The 27,812-nt window shown below is 42.8% G+C and overlaps 2 protein-coding genes across 2 annotated transcripts in view; one reads left to right on the top strand and one right to left on the bottom strand.

The window, feature by feature from the left end:
• The window catches only part of WDR25 (WD repeat domain 25), a 423,366-nt gene that overhangs the window by 200,131 nt on the left and 195,423 nt on the right, over positions 1-27,812 (top strand). The gene's annotated exons all lie outside the window — the stretch shown is intronic.
• The window catches only part of BEGAIN (brain enriched guanylate kinase associated), a 224,211-nt gene that overhangs the window by 75,461 nt on the left and 120,938 nt on the right, over positions 1-27,812 (bottom strand). The window contains exons 4-5 of the mRNA XM_082220280.1: positions 26,680-26,841; positions 22,604-22,670 (exon numbers count right to left, since the gene is read on the bottom strand). Of these exons, the coding sequence (XP_082076406.1) occupies positions 22,604-22,670; positions 26,680-26,841 (229 nt within the window). The remainder of the gene's footprint in view (positions 1-22,603; positions 22,671-26,679; positions 26,842-27,812) is intronic.

Here is a 27,812-nt window from a genome sequence, read left to right as displayed (position 1 = left end):
CTATGGCAGACCATGAATTATGGTGCTGGAGGAGACTCTTGAGAGTCCCATGGACTGCAAGAAGATCAAACCTCTCCATTCTGAAGGAAATCAGCCCTGAGTGCTCACTGGAAGGACAGATCGTGAAGCTGAGGCTCCAATACTTTGGCCACCTCATGAGAAGAGAGGACTCCCTGGAAAAGACCCTGATGTTGGGAAAGATGGAGGGCACAAGGAGAAGGGGACGACAGAGAATGAGATGGTTGGATGGTGTTCTTGAAGCTACTAGCATGAGTTTGATCAAACTGCGGGAGGCAGTGGAGGACAGAAGTGCCTGGCGTGCTCTGGTCCATGGGGTCACGAAGAGTCGGACACGACTAAACGACTAAACAACAACAACAACAAATGGCAGACCAACACGGCTACCTATCTGTAACTGCAACTATAACCAGACATCCTGTGTGTTTGTGTGTGGACCATGTTCCTAGCAGCTAATCTTTATTGCTGAAAAGAGGCACTGATTTTCCACTCCAAATCTATAATTCATTATACAAATTCTTACAAGTACAGTCCACCTATACCAAACCAAAAACATTGTGTTCTCTTGTTATTGAATGGGAGCTATTTATCTGCCCTCTTTTCCTCCTCTGTTCTTTGCTCAATCACTCCATTTCCCACTCTTTGAATCTTCCTTTCAAAACAACCAGGCCTGTTTTGAGAAAACTTCAGAGATTTAGGATCTGGAGCGCAATCATTGGATCTCTTTGCTGTTCCTCCATACTCCAAGCACTTCTCATTTGCACAGCCCTGGTTTCTCTCCCTGACTATTAATATTCTTGATTAATAACAGTAAAATGCTCAAATTTTAATTTTTGTGACTGCTGCCAATACTGACTTCCCAGTGATGATGAAAACAGCTACATTATAATGGAATGTCTGTCCTTTTTCCATTCTCTTCATTATATATTGTGGCTTGCTTTAAAGCAGCAAAGTGGACAGGAGCCACCCACTTTGCTGTTTTAAATAGTTTAGTACAACATTTGAGTTGGATTTTTTCTTCTTATTTTCCTGCTCTAAAAACTTGGTGCGTCTTTTGGTCAGGTGCATCCTATGGAGCGAAAAATACGGTAAATTTTCCATGCCACATTTTCTGCTGGTCAGTGGGAACTCTTTTTATCTAAGGATATAATTCTCTTGGGACAAAGATAGATATTTACAGAAGGAGTATTCCTAAAAGTGAAAGTTATGGGCCAGGGCTTGCCAATGTACCAGCAGCAGGCATCAATAGCACCTGCAATGGCTTCAGTAAATATCTGCTCAAAAATGCACAATGCATGGGAGTTTGCTCCTCATGCTCAGTTCCTGTTTACACTGGCTTCTCCTACACTGAACACACCTACCCACACCCCTTAAACATGTTGACCTTTTATTGGATGCCTGGACTGAACACCCAGCCTTACTTCCATTTCTGGACAGAGGAGAGGTGCAAAGGAGCCTCTCTGTGAGTGAGTGCAGCAGTAGCTGTCTCCACTACTGATGGAGGAAGTGCATTTCTTTGAATGCCAGCAAAGCAACAGCAGGCGTAACAAAGAGTCCTATGAGATCAAACCAAAGTTCCATCTGGTTCCTCACATTGACAAGTCAGATGATTCCAGTAGGCTTAGAAGCATGAACGCAACAGTTTCCCCACACTGCTTCCCCCTGCAGCAACTGATATCCAACCACATCCTACCTCTGCATCCCTTGTTCTTGTAGAACTCTTTTTTCATTTCCACTCTCCTCCAGGATGGACAAATGAAGCCTTCAAATGTCAGCAAATCTCAGCACCATATTTTGTTTACAAAGTGCCTAAGGGGTATTACGAGCGTGCATACAATTCTATCCCACGTAAGTAACCCCCATCTAGATGCATCTATTGTAACATTGACACTTGCATGTGACATAGAAGCAAAGTGGATTCATTGCTTTGAAAAAAAGATTTGTGCCCACAAGCTGGTGGGAGAAAAAGGAATTGCTTGCCCCACCCTATGATTTGTCATTTTCATTCCCAGTCCCCAAACCTACTCACCCTGTCTTTTTCATTTTTGCACCAATCATTGCTCAAATTAAGTGTATGTGGTATCTATCATCTATCTATCTATCATCTATCATCTATCTATCTATCTATCTATCTATCATCTATCTATCTATCTATCTATCTATCTATCTATCTATCTATCATCTCTCTCTCTCTCTCTCTCTCTCTCTCATCTATCTATCATCTATCTATCTATCATCTATCTATCTATCTATATCTATCTATCTATCTATCTATCTATCTATCTATCTATCTATCTATCATCTATCTATCTATCTATCTATCATCTATCTATCATCTATCTATATCTATCTATCTATCTATCTATCTATCTATCTATCTATCATCTATCTATCTATCTATCTATCTATCTATCATCTCTCTCTCTCTCTCTCTCTCTCATCTATCTATCTATCATCTATCTATCTATCTATCTATCTATCTATCTATCTATCTATCTATCTAATCTATCTAATCTATCTATCATCTATCTATCTATCATCTATCTAATCTATCTATCTATCTATCTATCTATCTATCTATCTATCTACCATCTATCTATCTATCTATCTATCTATCTATCTATCTATCATCTATCTATCATCTATCTATCTATCTATCATCTATCTATCTATCATCTATCTATCTATCTATCTATCTATCTATATCTATCTATCATCTATCTATCATCTCTCTCTCTCTCTCTCTCTATCATCTATCTATCTATCTATCTATCATCATCATCATCATCATCATCATCTATCATCTATCTATCATCTCTCTCTCTATCATCTATCTATCATCTATCTATCTAATCTATCTATCATCTATCTATCTATCTATCTATCTATCTAATCTATCTATCTATCATCTATTGATCTATCATCTATCTATCTATCATCCATCTATCTATCTATCATCTATCTATCTATCTATCATCTATCTATCTATCTATATCTATCTATCTATCTATCTATCTATCTATCATCTATCATCATCACCATCATATCTCTCTCTCTCTCTCTCTCTCTCTCTCTCTCTCTCTCTCATCAGATCAGATTCAGGGGAGATTGCTTGCTTGCTCAGTGACATAGTTTCATAATGGCATTGCTGCTGCCATACCCATTTCTTTGTCGGCACATCTCAGATTCATTCATGCAATCACTGTTCAACCTGCTTTTCCATCTGTGTAGAACTGCCTTTAGGGTGTGCTTCTGGCTTTCTAACATTTGGATTGACAGCAGACAGCAAGATCTCTCCCCCCCCCCCAAATTTGCTAGCAAGATGGCCAGTAGGTTAGATAGTGGAAAGCACCAGAACTGTCTGTTCAGCACCTCCTGTAGGGACAGCGTCCAGAATGATTGTCACAATCATCTAATGTACAGTTTGGCTCTGGTCCAGCTACACCTACATTGAATTGGAATTGTCAGTGGTTCTCAGTTATTTGAAGAGCTGGAGCTATCAGGTTTGGGGCTGTAAATAGGCAGATGCCTAAGTTCCATGCAACCTTATTGATAGAGATGTTTAAAGAGCATAATTTCCTCTCTTCGTTTTTGGAGACATTAAAGCCACAAGTAATTGAGTTTGAGACACTTCATTGAAGAGGTTGGCAATGGCTCAAATGCTCTTTGTTTCTGTTATAATGGTACTAAATCAGCACTAAACAGAGTTAATTATAGAAAATGTGTATGAGGATAAAATGTCACCAGCAGAAACAGCTGGCATATCTACCTCCCATTCTACTTTTCCATCGTGTTATAGCTCTTTCCCCCCTTCCTTTTCTGAGTTTAGATGTCTTGTATTTCATTCCTTCTGACAACACAGGGGAATAATAATTTAAAAAACTGAAAGAAATTAGAGAGTGAAGACAAAGGTGGATGAAAGAAGAAGAGTTTGGATTTGATATCCCACTTTATCACTACCCGAAGGAGTCTCCAAGCGGCTAACATTCTCCTTTACCTTCCTCCCCTACAACAAACACTCTGTGAGGTGAGTGGGGCTGAGAGACTTAAGAGAAGTGTGACTGGCCCAAGGTCACCCAGCAGCTGCATGTGGAGGAGTGGAGACGCGAACCCGGTTCACCAGATTACGAGTCTACCGCTCTTCACCACTACACCACACTGGCATGACAGCATGACTTTGATCAAAATCTAATTTGAAGAAATAGCCAATGTTTTTACCACCATAAAACAACAACGGAAAGACCCAGCTTATGACAAACAACCTTTTTTAATTGCTCAAGAAGACTGGGGAGGGTAACAATGCCAATAATCCTGCCCTGATAGGCTTGTTGCTCAGATCCAGCACACAAATCTTAAATTCAAGAATGAACTTGTTACTGATAGACACACACACACACACATGTACTGTGCCCAGTTCTGAGCACCTCATTTTAAGAAGGGCATTTACAAGTGGGAATGTGTCCAGAGGATGGTAACCAGGATGGTGAAGGGTTTTGGAAATCAAATCTTGTGAGGCCCAGTTGAAAGAGTATGTTTGGCATGGAGAGGAGAAGGTTAAGCACAGATATGCTAGCAGTAGTAGATAGGTAGCCGTGTTGGTCTGCCATAGTCAAAATAAAAAAATTCTTTCCAGTAGCACCTTAAAGACCAACTAAGTTAGTTCTTGGTATGAGCTTGGTATGAGCTTGGTATGAGCTTTCGTGTGCATGCACACTTCTTCAGATATCTGAAGAAGTGTGCATGCACACGAAAGCTCATACCAAGAACTAACTTAGTTGGTCTTTAAGGTGCTACTGGAAAGAATTTTTTTATTTAGATATGCTAGCAGTCTTCATGCAGAAGGTAGGGCAGGCTTGTTCTCTATTGGTCTGAAGGATGCATGCTAGAATCCAGGGGAATATAGTTTTCGTGGTTCCTGACATCATGAGCATGCATGACAACAACCAGATTCAGGAACCATGGGAAATATAATTCCTACGGACCCTGATGACTCACAGAATCATATCCTAAGCGCACCAGGAACCACTTCACATAATTACTGACACCACTGATGCTCTGTATCCTTGTGGTTCAATGATCCCATTAAAAATACCATATATTCCGATCATGGCTTCTTCAAGTATCAGTCCTGTTTACTGAGGCTACTTGGGCCTAAAAAGAGTATTGCTTGGACAGCAGAGATGGTAGCTAACCCCCTCCCCCCAAAAGGAAAAGTTGCAGCATTTGGGACTTACTAGTTTAAAGAATGATAGAGGTGACACAGTAGAAGTTTATAAAATTATGCAAGACATAGAGAAAGTCCAAATTCCAGAATTCCAAAAAGTCTTTCTCCTTCTCTCACAGCACTACAATTTGTGGAAATGCAATGAAACTGAGCGTTGGATGATTCAGCACAGTTTTTTTTTTGTTTTTTTTTAATACTTCTGAATGCAGTGCATAAACTATGGAACTCAGTCCCATAGGAGACAATAACAGCCTCCAACTTCGGATAGATTTAAAAGATGATTGGACAAATTCATGAGGATAATGCTATCAGTGGCCACTGGCCTCAATGGCTTGGCTTTTACCCATTGCTGTAGACCACAGGAGGGGGAACGGCATTTGCAGCTGTGTAGCTGTTAGCTGGTTCCATAGCAAAGAGCCATCTTTTAAAAATATGATGCCAATTTTATGCTGCTTTTGGTCTCAATGGTTATGTGCAGCTAAGGGGATGTCTGTGCGCTTGAATGTGAACACACGCACAAAGCCAGAACCCACCCCTCCAATCCCCTGAAGCTACATCTCTGGAACAGACAGACATAATTTAATAATGTGCAAGAAGAAAAAGAACTTTGAACAGCAGAGTTCCAACAAGTATTTTACAAACAGAGAATATTGAACCGTGTATCCTACCACACAGGGAGACACCACAGACACCTGCAGCTCAACATAATCTGGGGCTATCTGGGTGTGTCAAGTGGTGGGTGGAGGGGAAGAAAGAGAGGCAGACAGAAGTCTCTACAAAGAGCAGTACGAGGCTCTTTGCAAGAGGGCTTTCAAATAGCCCCTTGTTGCACGTTGGCTTCATTTTCATGTTCCCTGCAGGAACAGCCATGAGTATACAGCCAAAATGAACAAGATTGAACCATCTGCTCACTGAGGTGTCCTGGATTGTATCTGGGGACATGCAATGCCTTAGCAGTTAGCACCCAAGCTTTAGGGCTTGAGTCATCAGCACCCTGTTTTCCAGTTTATGGTGGTGAAAACAACGTGTTGTAGAAAACAGGAGGTCTATGCTTTCCTTCCATATCCCCACCCAGACCATCTTCTCTGTACTGTGCTAGTTATGTGTTCTCTGGAGCAATTCTGAAGTATCATCTCTAATTTTAAAAATTAAATGAATTGAGCAGGGTCTGATGAATTTATGGAGGCTGCTGCTGTTTTTATGTTTCTGGAGATTGGTAAATTAGCTAAGCCTTTGCAAGACTCAGTCTGGTTTTAACACTGATGTGTACTTTCAAGGTGCTCATTTCAGAAGCATGTACAAGCACCTACTGATTAGTGGCTCCTTATTGTATTGTGTACTGATTAACTAGGCATAATAGAAATAAAATTTCCTGGCTGCAGAACAGCCAACCATTAGTTAAATGGCAAGTGATAGAAGACCTGCTGATTGGTACATATGAATGATGACCAACTTGGTCTTATTTAGCCTTAGTTCGCTAGATGTGGAACCTTCAAGCATTTCTCCCTCTCCCATAATACTATAATTTGGGGTTATCCAATGAAGCTGAATTTTGGAAAATCCAGGACAAACAAAAGGAAGGACTTTCTCACACGGTGGGATTGTTGTCTATCACATGACGGTGTATGTTTTGACTCCACAGAGTGTGAAGTGACGGAGACAAGATGTTTGTGTTATTGTGTTCCGTGAAGTGGGACTATTGTCCTTTGCTTTCTGATGAGAAAGAGGAAGGAGCTAAGTCAGAATGCTCTGAGTGGTTTATGTGTAAATAAATGTAGATTAGCCAAATGCTGGGCTACTGAGTTCTGTTACGCAAGCTGCGCAAACTCTGCGGATCCCTAAGTGTGCTGATGTCTATTGACATCAGTCGCTGTGACATTTGGGCAGAAGAAAGCTTTTGAAGCTCCTGAACGATAGACCAGGAGGGAGAGAACATGCCAGTCGGGCATGTGTCTCTACCAGGGTTCTACACGAGTGTGAGACGGATCCTGACATAGACAAGTTCAGGGAGGAGAAGACTATCAATGGTTGCTAACAACAATGGCTATGCTCAACCTCCACTGTTAGATACCAGTTGCTCCAGGCTGCAAGGGGTGATATCATTGTTGAACCCAGGTTCTGCTTGTAGTTTTCCCACAGGCATGTGGTGGACAGCTGTGAAAACAGCTGTGCATACAGCTAAAGGTAAAGGTAAAGGTAAAAGTATGGAACACGGGTGGCACTTTGGTCTAAACCACTGAGCCTCTTGGGCTTGCAGATCAGAAGGTCGGTGGTTTGAATCCCTACTACGGGGTGAGCTCCCATTGCTCTATCCCAGCTCCTGCCAACCTAGCAGTTCGAAAGCACGCCAGTGTAAGTAGATAAAGAGGTACCGCTGTGGTCAGAAGATAAACCATGTTTCTGTGCGCTCTGGTTTCCGTCATGGTGTTCCGTTGTACTGGAAGCGATTTAGCTGTGCTGACCCGGAAAGTTGTCTGTGGACAAATGCTGGCTCCCTCAGCCTGAAAGCGAGATGAGCGCCACAACCCCATAGTCGCCTCTGACTGGACTTAACCATCCAGGGGTCCTTTACTTATATAGCTAAAAGATCAAAATTACAGCTCTCAGAAGAACCTAAATTTCCTGCAGCTGGTGGCTCAGTCCTAATGCAGTGATATGTAATTTTAAACTCTGGCCTTAATAGTCTTATTAGACTACTAATTGTCTAAAGAGGCGCCCTGCTTTAGATGGGGAACACATATTACTTCTCCTATTTCTGCTCATTCTGCTGAGGGGAGTCTTAGACTTCTGTCCCTAAGTCCTAACCTGATAGCACCATCCCTGCTGTTATATGAATGAGGACAGCTTGTGACCCAACCCATATTTCCCATTCTACCCAAAGTCTAAGCCATGGCATGGTGAACGGGAAGGCGATCAAGCAATGGTACGTGCCAGTTGAATCATGCAGAGTCATTGATGTTTGTTCTCCGGGTGAAATTGTGCATCTATTGCACAGCATGCATGAATAACGTGGCACAGCACTGTAAAGCAGGAGATGGTCTATAACAATGCATTATACAAGATATTTCTAGCTGGAGGGAAGAGATGGAACTAATTCACGGTTAATTCCCTTGAGTCCCTAATGTGATCTTCGGAGATGAGATTGCATTGACAGTAACTTGTACAAGGGAAAGGGCTGCTTCCCCCAAATGCAGCAAATAATTAAATCGATAAGTAACTAGAGGTGAACTAATAAGACTGCTGACAGTAGATGTCATAACATTACGAATTCTATTTGCTCCAAATACTGTTGTAGGAGTGTGGAGGGCCCAATTATAAAAAATCCATATCCATGCAAGCCGTCTAGCCACACAAACAGCAATACTCATATCTTGATTAATGTCATGCCTTCCTCTAGGCCTCCCAAGCTCTAGACTGTCTTATCTAAGCAGGGAGATATCCCCCACCCACCTTTCTAGGCTGAGAAAATGAAAAAGATTTAATGAAAGATTAGCAATGTCTTAGGAGCCAGAGACACATTCCACATGAATGGGTCCACGAGAGCTCTGATTCCTCTTGAGAGGGGGGTCATTTGAGTGAAAGTGTGGGGTGGGGAGGTGCTTAACTCTCCCTCTGCCAGGAAGAAGCATTTTGCCTGGTGGAAGCAGGAGCCGCCATGCTAGTTCCCCAGCAACAACATTGCTGCACCTTAGTGGGAGCAAGAGGAGGAAGGGTGAGGAGTTTGATTCTGTCTGGCACAGGTGGCGCTGTGGTCTAAACTTACCATACTTACGGGACCGCCTCCCCTGGTATGTCCCACAGAGGACCCTAAGGTCAATGAATAATAATAGCTTGAAGGTCCCAGGTCCTAAGGAAGCCAGACTATCCTCCACCAGGTCCAAGGCTTTTTCAGTGACGGCTCCGACCTGGTGGAATGCTCTGTCCCACGAGACTAGGGCCCTGCAGGATGTGATCTCCTTCCGCAGGGCCTGTAAGACAGAGCTATTCCACCTGGCCTTCAGTTTGAATTAGCCTGATCCTCTATTCCCTTTTCCCCTTTCCTCTTCTATGAAGAAACCCTTTCCGGGACCCCACATTTAAATTCTTCCCTGGTCTCCTTCTTGGCCCTAGTAGGAGCAACTTGGTCAGTTAGCCCTGGTGATCATTTGATGTCTAATGACTGGATTTTTCTTTTCTTTTTTTCTTTTCCAAAATGATCCCTGAATCTCAAAAGCATACCAGTGCAAGTAGATAAATAGGTACCGCTGCGGTGGGAAGGTAAATGGCCTTTTCGTGCACTCTGGTTTCTGTCACGGTGTTCCATCGTGCCAGAAGCGGTTTTAGTCTCTTCCCTTGTGGTCTCTTCCAACTCTATGATTCTATGATTCTAGTCCTGCTGGCCACATGACCTGGAAAGCTGTCTAGGGACAAACACTGGCTCCCTTGGCTTGAAAGTGAGATGAGCGCTGCAACCCCATAGTTGCCTTTGACTGGTGGAGGAATTTGGCTCCCCTCTCCCTCTTAGTAAGTCACAGGGACACAACTGCCATGGAAGCTAGGCCACATCCATACAATACCACTTTAAACAGTCATGACTTCCCCCAAAGATTCCTGGGAGCTGTAGATTGTTAAGGGGTTCTGGGAGTTGCTGGAGACGCCTTCTTCCTCTCACAGAGCTACAATTTCCAGAGTTCCCTATGAAGAGGGATTAGCAGTTAAAGCACTCTGGGAATTGTAGCTTTGTGCAGGGAACATAGGTCTCATCACTGCTAACAAACTAAAGCTCCCAGAATTCTTAGGGGGAAGCCATGGCTGTTTAGATATCACAGTTCTTTAATAATAATAATTTAATAATTTATTATTTATACCCCGCCCATCTGGCTGGGTTTCCCCAGCCACTCTGGGCGGCTTCCAAAAGAATATTAAAATACTGTGATACATCAAACATTAAAAGCTTCCCTAAACAGGGCTGCCTTCAGATGTCTTCTAAAAGTCTGGTAGTTGTTGTTCTCTTTGACATCTGGTGGGAGGGCATTCCACAGGGAGGGCGCCACTACCAAGAAGGCCCTCTGCCTGGTTCCCTGTAACTTGGCTTCTCGCAGTGAGGGAACCACCAGAAGGCCAGAAGGCCCTTGGCACTAGACCTCAGTGTCTGGGCAGAACGATGGGGGTGGAGACGCTCCTTTAAACATACGGTCTGAATATGGCCCTAGTGTTGTGGCTTCTCGCTGCCAGCTGAGCCATTTCTGCTGCTGGGTATTTATGCTCTCCAAATCCCTCTGACTCTGAAGCTTCTCTTTCCCATGATATCAAACCCAGTGGTGTCGCAACGGGAGACGTTGTGGGGTGGTGGTGGTACGCCCCTGGTTCTATGTCTGTGGAGGTAACAAGTCACTCCATGGGGGCTCGCGGCGGCGCGAGCAGCCATTGTGCTGCTGCAGCCGCCTTTGGAGAATCCTCCGTTCGCGGCTGCAGCCGCGAGCGAAGGATCCTGGCGCTGGCAGCAAACCACTAAGTACAGTGCATGTGTGCCCTACGTAGTGATGCCCGCCCCAGGTGTCACAACGCCTTCCTCTGCCCCTGATCAAACTTGAATGTGATTCATATTGCCTGAGTCTTTTGTAAGCTGCTTTGAGTGCCTCTCAGAGCACTAAAGCAGGATATACCGGTACTGTATTTTTTGCTCTATAAGACGCACCAGACCACAAGACACACCTAGTTTTTGGAAGAGGAAAACAAGAAAAAAAAATTCTGAATCTCAGAAGCCAGAACAGCAAGAGGGATTGCTGCGCAGTGAAAGCAGCAATCCCTCTTGCTGTTCTGGCTTCTGGGATAGCTGCGCAGCCTGCATTCGCTCCATAAGACGCACACACATTTCCCCTTACTTTTTAGGAGGGAAAAAGTGAGTCTTATAGAGCAAAAAATACGGTAAGTATTCTCTAAGGCTAATAATAATGAACCTAGGTAGAGCAACTGTATGCGGATTGAAGAAAGAGATTCCCACCCAAAACTGAGGCTAGGAAGGGCCTTCCTTGCATTCGCATTAGGACCCGAGCCTCTGAGGATTAAATTTAATATATTTTAAAATTTAGTATATTTTAAAGTTTTCCAAAGAAGTTTGTTCTTTTAGTGGCTTTGTCTGGGATCATCATCTGGCTTTCCATTTACTGAAGCATTTGCTTCCCTTTGCCCAAGCAAGCTAAAAGCATTTGGATAAAGAAATAAAAATAAATAAATAAAAGCCAAATAATTAATTGGCCACTTGTTCATTGCAGGCAGGCTGACGTTGCCCAAACACTGGAGAGACGCACAATGTGTTCCATTGGCCTACAGGTGTGATATTTAGCCCTCGTGGAAATAGTGACTCAAAATGATATTTCTTCATTGTATTAAAAAAATCAAATAAATTTGTTCTGACTTGACACTCACTTGTTTTTTATATTAGCAGTAAAAATCCACTATACTATTATGCTAGAATTTGGAATATATGGCACTGTATTGTTTTTTTACTCACACACACAAAACAACTTTATTGCGGTCCATAGACCCAAATTTTTTTATTTGCATTGTCACTGTTGTTTTAATTTCATTCTTGTATTATTCCCCTGTATTCATTGAGGCGTATTTGTACTTACCTTCACACTGATTTGAAGCCACTTTTGTGTCCTTCCTAAAAGAGGTTCCTGGGAGGCAGTAGGGACATTGCTGGGACAACTCTTGGGTTGGGGCAACTGCCTAAAACGTTTTAAAATGCTTTAAATGGTTCTACTTTTGGTTCCTCTGTTTTGTTTTTGTTGGGTTGATGTTGGCTATATGGTTAGTCGGGGTTGTCGGTTATAGCTATAACTATAAAGTGTTTATTATTGTTATTATTGTTCTTATTGGTTTCTGTAGATTTCTTGGTTTGCTTAATGCTAGTATAGGATATTTTGTTTTTTAATGTTTGATGCTTTGTTGTATTTTTATATATGCTGTAAGCCACCCAGAGTTGCTGGGGAAACGCAGCAAAATTGGCAGGATATAAATTCAAAAATATATTATTGTTTTATGAGGAATGGCAGAGATTCAGTTCATTTTTAAAGGTGAATCTACCTAATTTGCCCTTTCAGATAAAAACATGCGAAATGAAGTGCAGCCATCTTTTGACATTCATACTTCTCTGAATTTTGCAATGTAGTTCTCCAGCACAAAACTGCACATACTTGGGTAAAGTGTGCATAAAAATGCAAATATAGCTAAAAATAACATCAAAAAGGCAATAGATAGATATGGGGAAATTGTTTTGCAGAAATGGGTGCATTAGAAAAAATTGCATACAAAAATGGGCATATTAGGAGAAATTCAGCATTAAAATGCTGATGAATTTTCGTGAGGACTTCTTTAAAATAATAATAATTCACAAACTGTTGGAGAAATGAACTTAAGATAGAAATAATGAGAAACTTGGAGAAACCCAAACTGACAGATTCACCCAAGTCATACTAATGATTCCTATATACCGATATATCCAAATATATGGATACCGCCCGCATGCTGCCTGCTTATGTGCAGGGCTTTTAGCTAGGTGACCACGCAGATGTCTGTTTTGACCCATTTCCTAGCCATGGTTTGTCCTCTATTTATGCTGCAGGGTACGAAATTCCTGGGGGCCAACCTGCCTATGGCAAGCTAGAATTCTCCAGGGCAGGCTCGCAAAATCTTCACCTCTGGGACAGGTAATTAAACAGCAATGTTTTGTCGATGTTTTCTCTTATAACTTTCTGCTGCTTCTTGTTTTTTTAATCCCTCTCTTCCCCTGCCAGCCATTTCCCAGCCGATAAGATAAAAGATGCAGCATTTTGGAAATTAGGGACCTGACAAGAGCTCCATTTGACTGCATGCACCATAGATTTCATGGCAGCACTTTGCAGGATAATTAATACCAGTGTATGATATGTGCTGGCAAGAATGTTGCTTCATAGAAAAAAAAGGGGGCAGCTTCATTAATCTCTGAGATCACAATGGGCATCACCAGCTCCATGTTTTAGCTCCATGTTTTGTCCACTCTTGCAAAAGACACCCTCCATGCAGTGGTGGCTGGCGCCCAGAGGGACTGGCAACGGGTGAGGGGTGCCACAGGGCCCAGCAGTAAGTGGAACCAGAGCGAACTCGTTCTACTTTTGCCCCCAGCCTCCTCCCTGCTGCACTGTTTTCATGAGGACTTTTAAAGAAAGAATTTGCAAACTGATGTGGGGGGGGGGGGAAATCCTTCCAGTAGCACCTTAGAGACCAACTAAGTTTGTTATTGGTACGAGCTTTCGTGTGCATGCACACTTCTTCAGATACACTGAAACAGAAGTCACCGGACCCTTATATATAGTGAGAGGATGGGGAGGGGTATTACTCAGAAGGGTGGTGGGAATGGGTGATTGGCTGATCGGTGTGGTAAACCTGTTGATTGTTAACGACTGCAATTGGTCTTACAGGAAAAAGCAAGGGTGAGATGGCTAAAAATAGCTATATCATGTATAATGAGATAAGAATCCAGTGTCTCTATTCAGGCCAGGTCTCTCCATGGTTTTAAGTTTGGTAATAAGTTGCAATTCAGCAGCTTCTCTTTCCAGTCTGTTTCTGAAATTCTTTGGTAATAAGACAGCTACTTTGAGATCTTGTATAGAATGTCCTGGGAGATTGATGTGGAAAAGTGATCTTGAGTTGGAAAAATGAGAAACTGAAACAGACAGATTCAGCCATCCGTTCTGAAGTTCAACATGGAGCATTATTATAATTAATTAAATTTGTATAGTCAACGGTCACAGGGTGGTTTGTGACATAAAAACACAAAACTGGAGCACAGAATGCATAATGAAACAAAAAATAAACTAGTAATCTCCCTCCCCCCCCCGCAAACACATTTAAAGACCCCAAAATATCAGAAAAAGCCTGGCGCCTAAAGATACGCAATGGATGTGCCAGGTGAGCCTCCCTGAGGAGAGCATTGCACAAACGAGGAGCCATGGCTGAAGAGGCCCATTTTTGTGTTGATCCCCTCAAGTCTTCTTGTGGAGGATGCACACAAAGGAAGGCCTCAGATGATGATCGCAGGGTCCAGGTTGGTTCATATGGGGAGAGGCAGGCGGTCCTTGAGGTGTTAAAGGTAAAGGTAAAGGACCCCTGACAGTTTAGTTCAGTCAGTTCCGCAGACAGTTTTTTCGGGTCATGTGGCCAGCATGACTGGCGATACCAGAGCAGCTCATGGAAATGCCATTTACCTTCCTGCCGGAGTGATACCTATTTATCTACTTGCACTTTGATGTGCTTTCAAACTGCTAGGATGGCAGGAGCTGGGAACAAGCAACGGGAGCTCACCCCGTCGCGGGGATTCAAACCACTGACCTTCTGATCGGCAAGCCCTAGGCTCAGTGGTTTAGACCACAGCGCCACCTGCGTCCCCCTTGAGGTGTTAAATGAGCCATTTAAGACTTTATAAGTCAACACCAGTACTTCATCATCAAATCATGAAGACTGTAGAGAGGTTGCATACAGATATTTTCCAGGGGGCTGACTGAAGAGGCCCAGGGTGCACTAGATCCCATGTCAGCCCCACTGCCACCACATGATTACATCAGGCCTGAGCTAAACCTGATCACTGTGCCAGCTCCAGGTTGTTACAGCCTGTGGCGTTTGCCCTCCTATGTGTGTCATCATACTGGGTTCATAAGGAAAGGGTTAACTAATTGTAAAATGACTAACCAATGGGAACCCAAGAGGCAGAGTTAGCTGTGTATAAGGTTTAAGCACAGAGGTTTTTTTTAGAAGAGTTAAGAGTTAGAATGGTTGAGAAGACGATCTGGAGTTAGACGAGAGACGGAAGAGAAGTCTGTGGGTTGGGCTAGTCTGGTGTGAGAGGGAGAGAATTTGTTAAGAGGAGTCAGTCAAACAGCTGAGATAATCAGTCAGAAGGTATTAGGAAGGTATAGGCCAGTAAAGAAACTAAAGTTAAGATGTTGTTGTTGTTGTTTAGTTGTTTAGTCGTGTCCAGCTCTTCATGACCTCATGGACCAGAGCACACCAGGCACCCCTGTCCTCCACTGTCTCCCGCAGTTTGGTCAAACTCATGCTGGTAGCTTCGAGAACACTGTCCAACCATCTCGTCCTCTGTGTTCCCTTCTCCTTGTGCCCTCCATCTTTCCCAACATCAATGTCTTTTCCAGGGAGTCTTCTCTTCTCATGAGGTGGCCAAAGTACTGGAGCCTCAGCTTCAGGATCTGTCTTTCCAGTAAGCACTCAGGGCTGATTTCCTTCAGAATAGATAGGTTTGATCTTCTTGTAGCCCATGGGACTCTCAAGAGTCTCCTCCAGCACCATAATTCAAAAGCATCAATTCTTCGGCGATCAGCCTTCTTTATGGTCCAGCTCTCACTTCCATACATCACTACTGGGAATACCATAGCTTTAACTATACGGACCTTTGTTGGCAAAGTTAAGATACTGACAGGAATATTATCTGAGAAACCATAAACTTGTTAATGTTTGTAAAATAAACTTGGTTTTTTTGGTTCACTTTTAACAACTGACTGGACTCAATATTTTACCAGAGAGTAACTGGTTGGTGGCAGCGGGGAAGCGAGCACAGTGGTGACACAGGGATCAATAGACTGTTAAATATCCGGGGACCCTGTGTGATCGCCACACAGCCATTTACCTGACCTTCTACCCAGACCAGCGTGAATTGGAGGGCACCCGATGCAGCTGCCCTGTTAAGCCTTGTTACTCCCTGGTGAACATTTGGATCTCAAAGAACTGGTCCATGTTTGCTTCCCCAAGTTGCTTGGCATCTCTGCCCATGAGCCTGTAGATTCTGATTGCACTTGAAATCTATGTCTTATCTGGGATTTCAGCAATAGTTTCACTCCTGGGAGGAGGAAAGTTGGCCAGACTTTTGCAGTGTCAAGCTGGCAGACCTCATGCATTTTTGTTCTTTTATAAAGGGCGACGACTTTGAAGATGACTTTGAGCAGTTGAAGTGATTTAAAGCATCTTGCTTACTATTTCTTTTCTGAGAACAGCTTTTTTTTTTTTAGTATGCCCTGTGAAAGTTAAGCGTGGATGACCTAAATATAGGCTCTATAGAGGAGCTGCAACTCAAAAGACAATCAAAGTTTAGAGTCAGCCTGACAAGCTCATTTTTCTAGGCATTTGGTGATGATAGCCCTGAATTTTCTGATAACATCCAGAGTAAAGTCAATAATTTGAAGTGGGACTCAGGGATACTTTGCCCTTAGTGGAGAATATTCTAGATTAAATTTCTCCCCATCCCAAAGCATTTTTTGAATAGCTTTTCTTCCTTAGAAGATTGGGGTTTCTTTTCTCTGATGGCCGTAGATGATGACCACAATATGTGATTTCATATTTGAGTGGAACTACACATTATAACAGGCTGGCATGGGGTCATTTTTTTGCTTTCAGGAGAATTTTAAAAACATTCTGGTGTGCACAGGCTTTGATTGATCTTGGGCATGGCAGATGTGAAATGAATAACTGTGGGGGATGTGTTTGCATTTAAATGTTTTCAAATGTTCTAAATACTTTTAGATGGTTTTAAAATGTTTTAAATGTTTTTACTTCATTTGAAATTGTAACATTAATCTTATAAGAACACAATAAGGGCCTGCTGAATCATGCCAATGGCCCATCTAAATAAATAAATAAATAAATAGAAATAAATAAATAAATAATACTAATACTAATACTAATAATAAATACTTGCTGATGTTCTGAGAGTTAATTCTATTGTGTATTGTTATATTCTAATAGATTATTGAATATTACTTTATTTGATATAAGTCGTTCCAGTTTAAAGTAATGTTTTATTATGACTTATTGTATTGGATCAGATTATTGCAAGGTATGCGTTCTCTGTTGTATACTTCGTTGCTGTAAACTGCCTTGCATATAGTAATACCCAGTATACCTGAAGGAGCGTCTTCACCCCCATCGTTCAGCCCGGACGCTGAGGTCCAGCTCCAAGGGCCTTCTGGCGGTTCCCTCATTGCGAGAAGCAAAGCTACAGGGAACCAGGCAGAGGGCCTTCTCGGTAGTGGCGCCCGCCCTGTGGAACGCCCTTCCAGCAGATGTCAAAGCGATAAATAACTACCTGACATTCAGAAGACATCTTAAGGCAGCCCTGTTCAGGGAAGTTTTTAATGTGTGACATTTTAGTGTATTTTTGGTCTCTGCGGAAGCCACCCAGCGTACAAATAATAAATTATTATTATTATTATTATATAATATAGAAAGGCGGCATACAAATTAAAAGTGAAATGAAACTGGGGGGAAATCCTGTTTTTGCAATTGCCAGCCAGATGCCTGTGGGAAATCTTCAATTCCCCCTCATACATTTGGAGAGAAAATTCTCTCATCTGATGGCTTGGAGGCAAGCAAGTGCAGAGTCCCGATGTGCATGGACAACAACTCCTGTCATTAGCAACTATTGGTCATGCTGACTGGGATTGATGGGAGATGTAGTCAAAAACATCTAGACAGCACCAAGTTCGGTGCTCTCCCCCCCCCCCAGTCGGAACTCAATTCTGGCACCTCTCAGGTGGGGGCCATTGCCATTATAAGAGAACCAGGGAGGTGTTCATGGTGAGTTCCAGCACCTATTTTTCTAGAAAAACAGAACTCACTAAGTTGATATATAGAAAACACGCATTCTAATTTCCCGATCGGGAGTTGAAATGTGTGGCCAATTTGCGGGCAGAGATGTACCAAAATTTGATTCAGTTGGCTGTAGAAAGTTGCATTGTGCTGAAACCTGCCCCAGATTCTTGACAGCACCCCCCCCGCCCAATATGGCTATCATCTTATTATCCATAGACCCAAAATCAAAAGATAATCTAAAATGCAGAGATTGAGATTTTTAGCCCCATTAGCAATATCCTTCTATTGGAAACAATTTGTTGAAATTCCCAATGAAATCTGATTAAATAATATTTGGAATGTGACTGTATTGGAACGCCTCGCTCGCCACAAGAGAGCAATTAAACTTACTTCAAGGAGGGATACTTGGGGTGAGATTGGCTCCTTTCTTTACCTTTATAACTAAGATGGAAAATAATTTTATTCCACCCTCAATACAATAATCTTTAACAAGAGATAATTTGAATTGATAAATGCGTAAATAAATCTATTGGTTGTGTTCTTTGTACTGAATATGAAACTTTATAAGAACGTAGTCCCGGACAAGTTACTGTTATTGTATGTTGTTCTTGAATTTCAATGAAAAACAATAAAAATTTATTGGGGGGCGGGGAAGAGAATTAACCTGAGTTAATTTGGGCTTTGGTAAAATACCCTGCACATCGCTAATAAAAAAGAACTCTGCACCCTGCCTATGAGAATTTCACTGCCATTTTCCCTCCCCTTTGATAATTTTTGAATGTATTTTCCCCCTCTCATTAATTGATGGAGAATGGTTGGCAGGGAATACCGCTAGAATTTGGTAATTCTTCTTTGCAGCAGGATTTGATCAGTCCCAGGACATTTTGAGGTGAAGTATTTCTATTGATGGAGAGAGCTTAAAAACAAACTCATAAGAATAGTTTATGCCTGTTATATGTGGGTAGAGGTTGTGCCGTAAAACATTGCGTAATAGAACCCTCCAGGGATTTGTCACAAAGATAAACCTGTCACGCCCTTGGACAAGGTAATTCAAGATGCTGTTATTAAGCCTCGGAAACAGAATGCAGAACATGGAGAAAGTGAGTGATGTATAAAATTCCTATGGCAGCCAGGATGTTCAACATTAATCTATAGGAAAGAACAACCCGCTCAACATCTAATACTAAGATGGTGGCTGAGCGGAACATTGGAAAGACAAATTCCTCAAAGGGCCAAAGCAACTTTTGTAAAACTTAAGAACTGTAACCAGCATGGCTTTGAAAATCAGTGGATTTTCAAATCATAATAATCATTGTTAGCACGATAAATCTCAAATATTTTAAAATGCATTCCTTCATGGAAGTCACACAAGGAACATTCATTCACAGTTAGATCAAAGGCAGTATCCAACCCTTATCATTAACACAACTGAACGCCCCATTCAAATATAGTGAGCCATCTAATAATAGACGTTCTCCTAATGGCATGATTGCCGTTGCTGCCAGTTTCTTCCATGCCAAGCAGAGCATGCCTTAAAAGCTTTCTTGCCCTGGGTTGCTGTTAAGTTGTGTTAGCAATTAGATAGTGCAAGGGGCTTGGGAAGCCATTTTCTATCTGAGCGCCACATTCCCTTTTAGGCAGCATTCTGGAGGCCACACGCCAATGGTGGGTGGGCCTTGAGGTGAAAGTGGGCAGAGAAACGAATGTTAATTTCCGCATTATGCAGCGGTCATGTGTTAGGGACTGGCTGGATGAGGAGGAATGGTGGGAGCCTCTGCCTGGGAGCCCCCCCCCCAGGAGGACAAGAAAGATGAGGAAGAAGAAGAAGAGTTTGGATTTGATATCCCACTTTATCACTACCTGAAGGAGTCTCAAAGTGGCTAACATTCTCCTTTCCCTTTCTCCCCCACAACAAACACTCTGTGAGGTGAGTGGAGCTGAGAGACTTCAAAGAAGTGTGACTAGCCCAAGGTCACCCAGCAGTTGCATGTGGAGGAGCAGAGACAGGAACGCGGTTCCCCAGATTACGAGTCTACCGCTCTTAACCACTACACCACACTGGGTCTCCACAGGACTTGTGGTGGTGGGACACTGGGGAGGAGGCTGGGGAAGGGACGAGCTGGGAGGTGCTGGAAGCAGGAGGTTGGAGCAATCAAGGTGGGCCTGAAGAAGAAGGCCCTTCCAGAACAGTGGCTGGAGGCTGAACGTCTTGATGTGAGCACAGACACAAACAGGGAGGAATCAGAGGGTACATTTGCCATCCTGCAGCAGGACAGTCTCAGTCCTGCTGGCTCTCCTTCTTTCACACCCTGCTCCAGGGGAGTCCTGCATGCTGCAGAGCAAAGGGCCAGACAGGCCCAGAGGAGGAGCTCACTCCTATGTCTGTTGGAGAGGGCTCCAGAGTGAGAGGCCAGAGGAGAAAGGTGGAACTGGTGGTCAGTTTCCAGCAAACTTCTCAAGCTGAAGGAGTCGAGCCAGGGAGACCCCTCTGTGTTTACTTTTTTGGTGAATGAAAGTCAATTGCATGCCAAGCCTCTAGCTTTTTCCTGACCTGCAGAGAACCAGTATTTCCCTGCCAGCCTCATGACATCATGTTTCTAGACCTACTCACAAATTCTTCTCTGTCCTCCTTCCAGGCAAGCAAGAAGCGCTCGCTGCCAGAGCTCAAGGACAAGTTCCACTCAGGTAGAAACACTGAAGGATGGTACAAAGCAGAGCTGGTGAGGGGTGTGCCTCAGGAACCCTCCTGTTACCTGGGGAGAGTCTGAAGGACCAGTTAGAGTGGTCTACAGGGTCATATTTGGCCCCCAGGCTTGAGGTCCTGCCTCCCTGAGATATGGGTGTGGGCCTGACAGAGATACAGAGGGTCCTACTATGGCCTCACATTCACACTATACCTTTAAAACCTCTTTTAAACTTTAAGGAAGTTCAAACTCCTAAACTAAAAGGAAGAATGGCATGGTGGCCTCCTTAGATGGTCCCAATTAGAGTTGTTTTGATAAAAATCTCAAGGTTCTCCTTCGCACCAGCTGGAGATCTCACACAATGGAGTGACGGGTCTACTGTTTTGTATGATCCTGTTTGACGGCACGGCAGGGGATGCAGTTGTGTCAGGCATCTAAATTTGGCGATGCCTTGTGACAAATTAGCAAGAATAATTTCTCGAGGGGAGGGGGCGTTTCCATTAAACAGCAACACTCTGAAGTCTCTTCCTTGAATTTTGACCCATTTTATAGGTGCCTTGTGCTTTGTAAGTATTTGCCTACGCAACAATTCTGCAGGATAAGTCACTGCTGTTCCCATGCAGAAGCGGGCAACCTTGAGTAAAAGATAGTCTATTGTTTAAGGGTATGCAGTAAATTTTATTGCAGAGCAAGGAGTCTGAACCTTGGGGTCTAAGATTTCTTTTCAAAACCCTCACTCAGCCTCCCCCAACCTGGTGCTTCCCAGAAGTTGCTGGACTACAACCCCCATCTGCTCCTGCCAGCATGACCAATGGCCAGGGATGATGGGTATTATAGTTGCAAGTACTTGGAGGGCAACGGGTAGAGATGGGGAAGAGAAACCTGATTCTGTAAACATTGAAAGGCTCAACTATGTCAGTCACACTTACTGAAACTATATATGAACCGAAACACAGCCAATCCTTCAAAGTTCACACTTCCGCAAATCTTGGAGCTGGGCAAAAGCGTCAAGCCACCTGAGGTTCAGTTTGTTTCAAGATAGATATTGCAAGAGATGGAGGACCATGTGGATTGATTCGGAGTTTCAATGTCTCTAAGGTGTGCCGGATTGATTTTGCATAATATGTCTGTTGTGATCCATTTCTGTGATGGTTCTAGGCCAAAGGACAAGATATCAACCCATCTGCCCCCCTAAATAAAGAATAAAATAATAAAATAAAATAGCAGGTTGCAGCACTGGCAAAAAAAAGTTGAGTTGGGAGTTAGATGTAGATATTGAATGACTCTTGTCTCCCCACTCTGTACCACTGCAGAATTCTCAAAGCTTAGGTAAAGGTAAAGGGACCCCTGACCATTAGGTCCAGTTGCAGATGACTCTGGGGTTGTGGCGCTCATCTCGTTTTATTGGCCGAGGGAGCCGGTGTACAGCTTCCGGGTCATGTGTCCAGCATGACTAAGCCACTTCTGGCAAACCAGAGCAGCACACGGAAATGCCGTTTACCTTCCTGCCAGAGTGGTATCTATTTATCTACTTGCACTTTGTGCTTTTGAACTGCTAGGTTGGCAGGAGCTTATTCTTCATTAAATCTGTAGCCAGAGCCTGAAAGGAAGGATAATGCTCTGTTGACTAGGTAAGGACAAGAAGCCCCAATGTTTATACCAGGCCTAGCCAAACTTATACACCCCTTTTCAGCTCAAAAAAGGCTCAGTGTTATAAGAAGACAAGCCAATGGCCCACAGAACCAATGGAGCCAATAATATATGAAGTCAGACTATCTTTGCCACAACCATCTCTGCTATCCCTAAAACGAAACCCAGGTCAATTCTTCTTTGCTGGCTCTTTCCCTTCCCTGAACACTTGAATGCTAAAGGCTGCAGTCTAACATCTGGACCACAACTCTCATTGCAGGCTATCCATTCCTGTCCTACAGTGTAGGATCACACTGTCAAAGCTTAAATGCAAGTTTCCTCAGTGCCAGCTCTCTGTCAATATGTTATGCGCTTGAAGAATCATAAAGATATAGAGAATAGTAATATAACAATCCCCTGTACTTACCATCCTGTACAATTTGTCTTCTAGGTCTTGATTAATTCTTTGTAAGGCTAGGTAATTGTTTTGTATCCTAAAACAAAGATGAAATCATATAATTAACATACCTCTCCACACTCAGCACCACACTGTTTAACGTCAATTTTTGCATAAGAGATTGCAACTTACTTCCCCCACTAACGGTTCTTAGCTTATTTGATCCTTGCTTTCTGCCGCTTAGCAAAGCCTTTTTGATTAACTGAAAGCTAAGGTTTGCAGACTTCAAAATGCCACCCAGTCTTTGAGAGAACTGATATGTAACAAGGTGCTTTGAGGTGTCAATCCTGGCTCTTGAGGCAGGGCCACAGCTCAGTCGTAGAGCACCCACTTTGTATGCAGCCTGGGTTCAATCCCTCACCTCTCCAGCCAGGGCTGGGACCATTCTCTGTCTGAAACCAGGGAGAGCAGATGCTACACAGTGTAGAAAATACTAAACTAGAAAGACGAATTGTCTGACTTAGTAAAAGGCTGCTTCCTAAGGTTATGGGTCTATTGATACATAAATCATTCTGGAGGTTGTTTTTTTTTTTGGGTGGGGGTAAAATGCAGATGCCATTTCTCATAAGGGCAACCAAATGGTCAAAGGCCTGGAAACGATGCCTTATGAGGAACGGCTAAGGGAGCTGGGCATGTTTAGCCTGGAGAAGAGGAGGTTAAGGGGTGATATGATAGCCATGTTCAAATATATAAAAGGATGTCACATAGAGGAGGGAGAAAGGTTGTTTTCTGCTGCTCCAGAGAAGCGGACATGGAGCAATGGATCCAAACTACAAGAAAGAAGATTCCACCTAAACATTAGGAAGAACTTCCTGACAGTAAGAGCTGTTTGACAGTGGAATTTGCTGCCAAGGAGTGTGGTGGAGTCTCCTACTTTGGAGGTCTTTAAGCAGAGGCTTGACAACCATATGTCAGGAGTGCTCTGATGGTGTTTCCTGCTTGACAGGGGGTTGGACTCGATGGCCCTTGTGGTCTATTCCAACTCTATGATTCTATGATTCTATAAACTTGCCATGGTGCCAATGCAAAATGGCTGCCATGGACAACAAAAATGTACACTTATTCTGTACCGGTGAGTACTCTTACAATTTTTTTAATAGGTATACATCTAATATGTTTTCAGTTTACCCCTCTCATGCCAATGCAGAGACTGATGCAGAGCTAGTCCTGCCATTAGGCAAAGTGAGGCCGCAGCTAATTATTAGTTATTTGGTTAATTGCTATTGTATTTTTACTTCCAGGGAGAAGGAGAGATTATTGTGGGATTTTCTGCTTCAGGTGCCACAATAATTTGGTTTGGTTTGGCTACTATGCACCTTTACTTTGGTGTGTGTTTGTGTGTGTGTGTGTGTGGGGGGGTATTTACTGCTTTGCTTCAGGCCCTGAGTGAATGTGCCATGTAGATGCTGGGAAACAGACACATTATAGATATACATTGGTAAATGGGAGAGCTAGCTGGGGTATACTTAGGCTGGTTAGCGTCTCTCAGCCCAACCTACCACATAGGCTTCTTGTGGGGGGTAAAGAAATGAGAGAACTGTGTATTATGCTGAGAGCTCCTTGGAGCAAAGGTGAGATAAAAAAATGGACTCCATAATATTTCACCCATTGTAGCTTCCTGCTGAGTATATAAACTCAGATTTCCTTTATTTTTATTTTTATGAAATGTCCCTGAGGAAACAAAAGATGAAACACACTGATAGTAGTGCCCTGATGCTCTGGCATGTCACAGCTAAAAATTGGCCACTGTTTCTTTAATGCTAAAATAACTGAATCAGCAAGAGTCAGCGGCCTACAATGACTCATGCAACCTTTCACCAAGTTGCACCTGTATATATAGAGGGGTCAATGCTAGTGTTTGGTGTGGGTTGGTTGGATGGTAGAAAGCTGGTTGCGTTTGGTGTGTGTAAAAGCTGTCAGTCGTGGTTGGAGAAGAAGACTTTTTAAGAATAAAAGCGGCAATACTTTGCAAGGATACACTCTTTCAAGTGACTCTTTTGTGCCAACTAAGGTCTGAGGACTTGGCAAAGGAGTAAAAAGGAGGTCAGAACCTTTTGTTTTTCAAACACTGACATGGCATTGGCGAAATCCACTTTTTTGAAGCATTTTCATATCATTTAGCTTCGCCAAGCCAAAATTGTGTGCGGGGACCTTTTCTGAGAACAGTTTCAGTCCTCTGCAAAACCTGGCCCCTTTTTGTGGTGAGGTAACAATGTTCTCAGCATAGCTCCATGCTGACAACCCTTCAGAATGAGGATTGCCCAGTTGGCAATTACGAGAGGAAAACATCTTTCCAACATATTTCAAAGAAATCATCCTAATGGAATACATTTGGATTAAATGTGCGGTATTTTGAATGCTACAAGATGAGATCTACAACCAAAGCCTAGACCCAGCATTCCACTGAAAAGATGTAGCACGGCACATCTTATGATCAGTTCCCATTGCTCATCACTGTGAAGTTCATTTTCTTGTAACATGGCAAAAATGGTCTCTTAGAAGACAGCAGGGGATTGTAAAATGTGTCCTCTCTTGATGTACTGAGCCCCCAAAGGAGTCTTACTGAGGCGATGCAGAACTCAGGTGGAAGCATAAGAAATCTTGCCCATGGTGAAGTTATTGTGAGGGAAAGGAAACTTTTGCAAGTGAAATCCCCTGAAAGCCCGTGTGAGACAGGGTTGGTGCTTGGTCTTTGCTCAGAACAGAGTTTTGACTTCAGAGTTTCACTTCTATTCTGATTCTGAAGCAAAAAATAAATCAAAATCAACCACACCCTCTGCAAGAGATCCTTGAGGGAATTCAAACCTTGCAAATCCTGCTACTGACCAGATCTGCGACTCCCAGATGAATGCGCAGATCAGAACATGGCTAGCCGCATTGGATTTTTCCACTTCCCCAAATGTTGCAATGCAGTTCTAAATGCAGCAATAGATTTCAAGGCAAAATATGTTACAAAATGTGGAACCGAATGTGAATTTTTGTTAGGATCTCTTTTAAATTGCAGATTTAAAAGCAGAAGCAAAACAGAATGAACAAATGCAAAAGTGACACGGGCCAGAAAGAGACGGATCTGTCCATCTTATCCATTTTTGAAAATGGACAGAAGATCTGCCAAGGAAGATGGAAACCATCTTCTGGGCAAAAGAGGCCTTGCTGCAGGGTCTTCTTCCTTGTTACTCCTGAGCTGGAGAATATCCACCCATGGGCTGCATATTGAGCACATTTCCGTCCAGAATTCCTCATGTCTTCAACATTCACCTACTGTTTGTTGTTCTACTCTTTTGCTGCTCACTTTTTTGATGTTCTATTGGATTGTTCTAAACTTGTTTTCCTGTCTGTCTGTATTCATTTGACAGTCAACTGCTTTTAAACTATTGGGGGGAAGGTAGAATAAAAAGATTGTGAGTGGATGAATATCTGAAAGGGTTTATCCACAGAACCTTTTCCACCACTGGTCTTGAGCATTATTCACAACACAGCGACCTCTGAAAGCATTACTGATAGTAGTTACTAATGATGTGGAAACTCAATGTATGATTATGGGGATCCTCATAATAAGCCACTCCTGATGGGACGGAATATGCTACATGGAGGCTATTTTTCTTCCAGTCTTGGTAAATGTTGGTACTTACTGGTCAGTGAGCAAAATTAAAGTGTGATATTTATTGGCGTGTCTTAAAATGAGCCAGTAGGGCTGCAGTGCTCTGTTAAGTAACTTGAGAATCAGCCCCATAAAGTTAGATGGGGCTTATTTTTGAGCAGACATATATATGATTGTGCTGCTAATCTCAAAAATGGGTCAAAGACTCACTTTTGGTCTTTGCACATGGGCCATGTTGAAGGTCCAAAAGAGGATTAAATATGGCCATTTACTGAAGGAAGTCGCTTAGAAATTTGAAGCTGGTTGCTTAGAAATTTGCCAGTTAATGTTAGCATTTTCTGATGGCCTCCTTCAGCATTTCCAGCAGATTGCAACATTTCCCAAATTACCTAAAGTGAAATATGACATTTCTTTTGAGGAAAGGTCAGTGAATTCAACAACTAACCGTCTCAGCTTTTCAGTCACTTTTTCAAGTTCTTCCTGAGCACGTCTGAGTTCTACTTCAAGATATTGGCGTGTAGAATCAAATTCTGTTTCAAGCATTTCCAGTTTGTGAGTTGTGTAGGAGAGACGCTTGCGAAGTTCCCCCTTCTGTTCCTGCAACGTGCTGGAAAGACAAAAGATTTGCATCTGATTAACAGCTTGACTGAGGTCCTAGTGACAGAAGTGGTCACAGTCTTCGTAAATTATACTACTTTAATGTAATATAATGAATCATAGTTCTTAATTGTTCACATTCAGCACTGCTGTCATTATAGCTGTCCTGTGGATCAAGATTACAGGCTTGCTGTTATATGACATTTGGAAAATGTAAATCACCGCCAACGTTTGTTTTTGGAATTTGCTCAGGAACATACAAAACTGACTTATCCCAAGTCAGAATGTTGGCCTAAGCAGCTCAGAACTGTCTATTTTGGATTAGCAGTGGCTCTCCATTGTGTCAGCCACAATTATTTATCAATTTATCCATTTGTTTATTTATTCAATTCATCCCCCCCCCGCCCCCCGCTTCCTCCCAAAGGAGCCCAGGATGGAAAACACACAAGAAGTAAAATGACCAAAACATTTAAAAAACAATTCCTGTACATATGCAGATCGGTAAAGATCTTCACTTTAAAAGTATTGTTGAAGGATAAAGGTCTTCAGTAGGAATCAAAATGACAACAGAGATGGTACCTGTCTAACATTGAACAGGAGAGAATTCAGAAGGGTAGGCGCTACAACACTGAAAGCTTATTCCTGTGCAGAAAGGAATTTCTGATAAAATGGTTCCTGCAGGAGGCTCTTTTTGTCAGAACGCACTGATCATTTGGCTGTATCCTGAGTATAGGAGTCTTTTTCCAGTCTGGTTAAAAGGTAAAGGGACCCCTGACCATTAGGTCCAGTCGTGGCAGACTCTGGGGTTGCGGCGCTCATCTTGCTTTGTTGGCCCCGGGTGGCGGCGTACAGCTGGTCATGTGGCCAGCATGACTAAGCCGCTTCTGGCGAACCATGGAAACGCCGTTTACCTTCCCACCAGAGCGGTACCTATTTATCTACTTGCACTTTGATGTGCTTTCGAACTGCTAGGTTGGCAGG

The sequence above is a fragment of the Podarcis vaucheri genome, assembly GCF_965113315.1.
Source record: "Podarcis vaucheri genome assembly, chromosome: 1".
Classification (NCBI taxonomy): Eukaryota; Metazoa; Chordata; class Lepidosauria; order Squamata; family Lacertidae; genus Podarcis; species Podarcis vaucheri.
The sequence above is the reverse complement of the archived record's forward strand: the minus strand, read 5'-3'. Positions and strand labels throughout refer to the sequence as shown.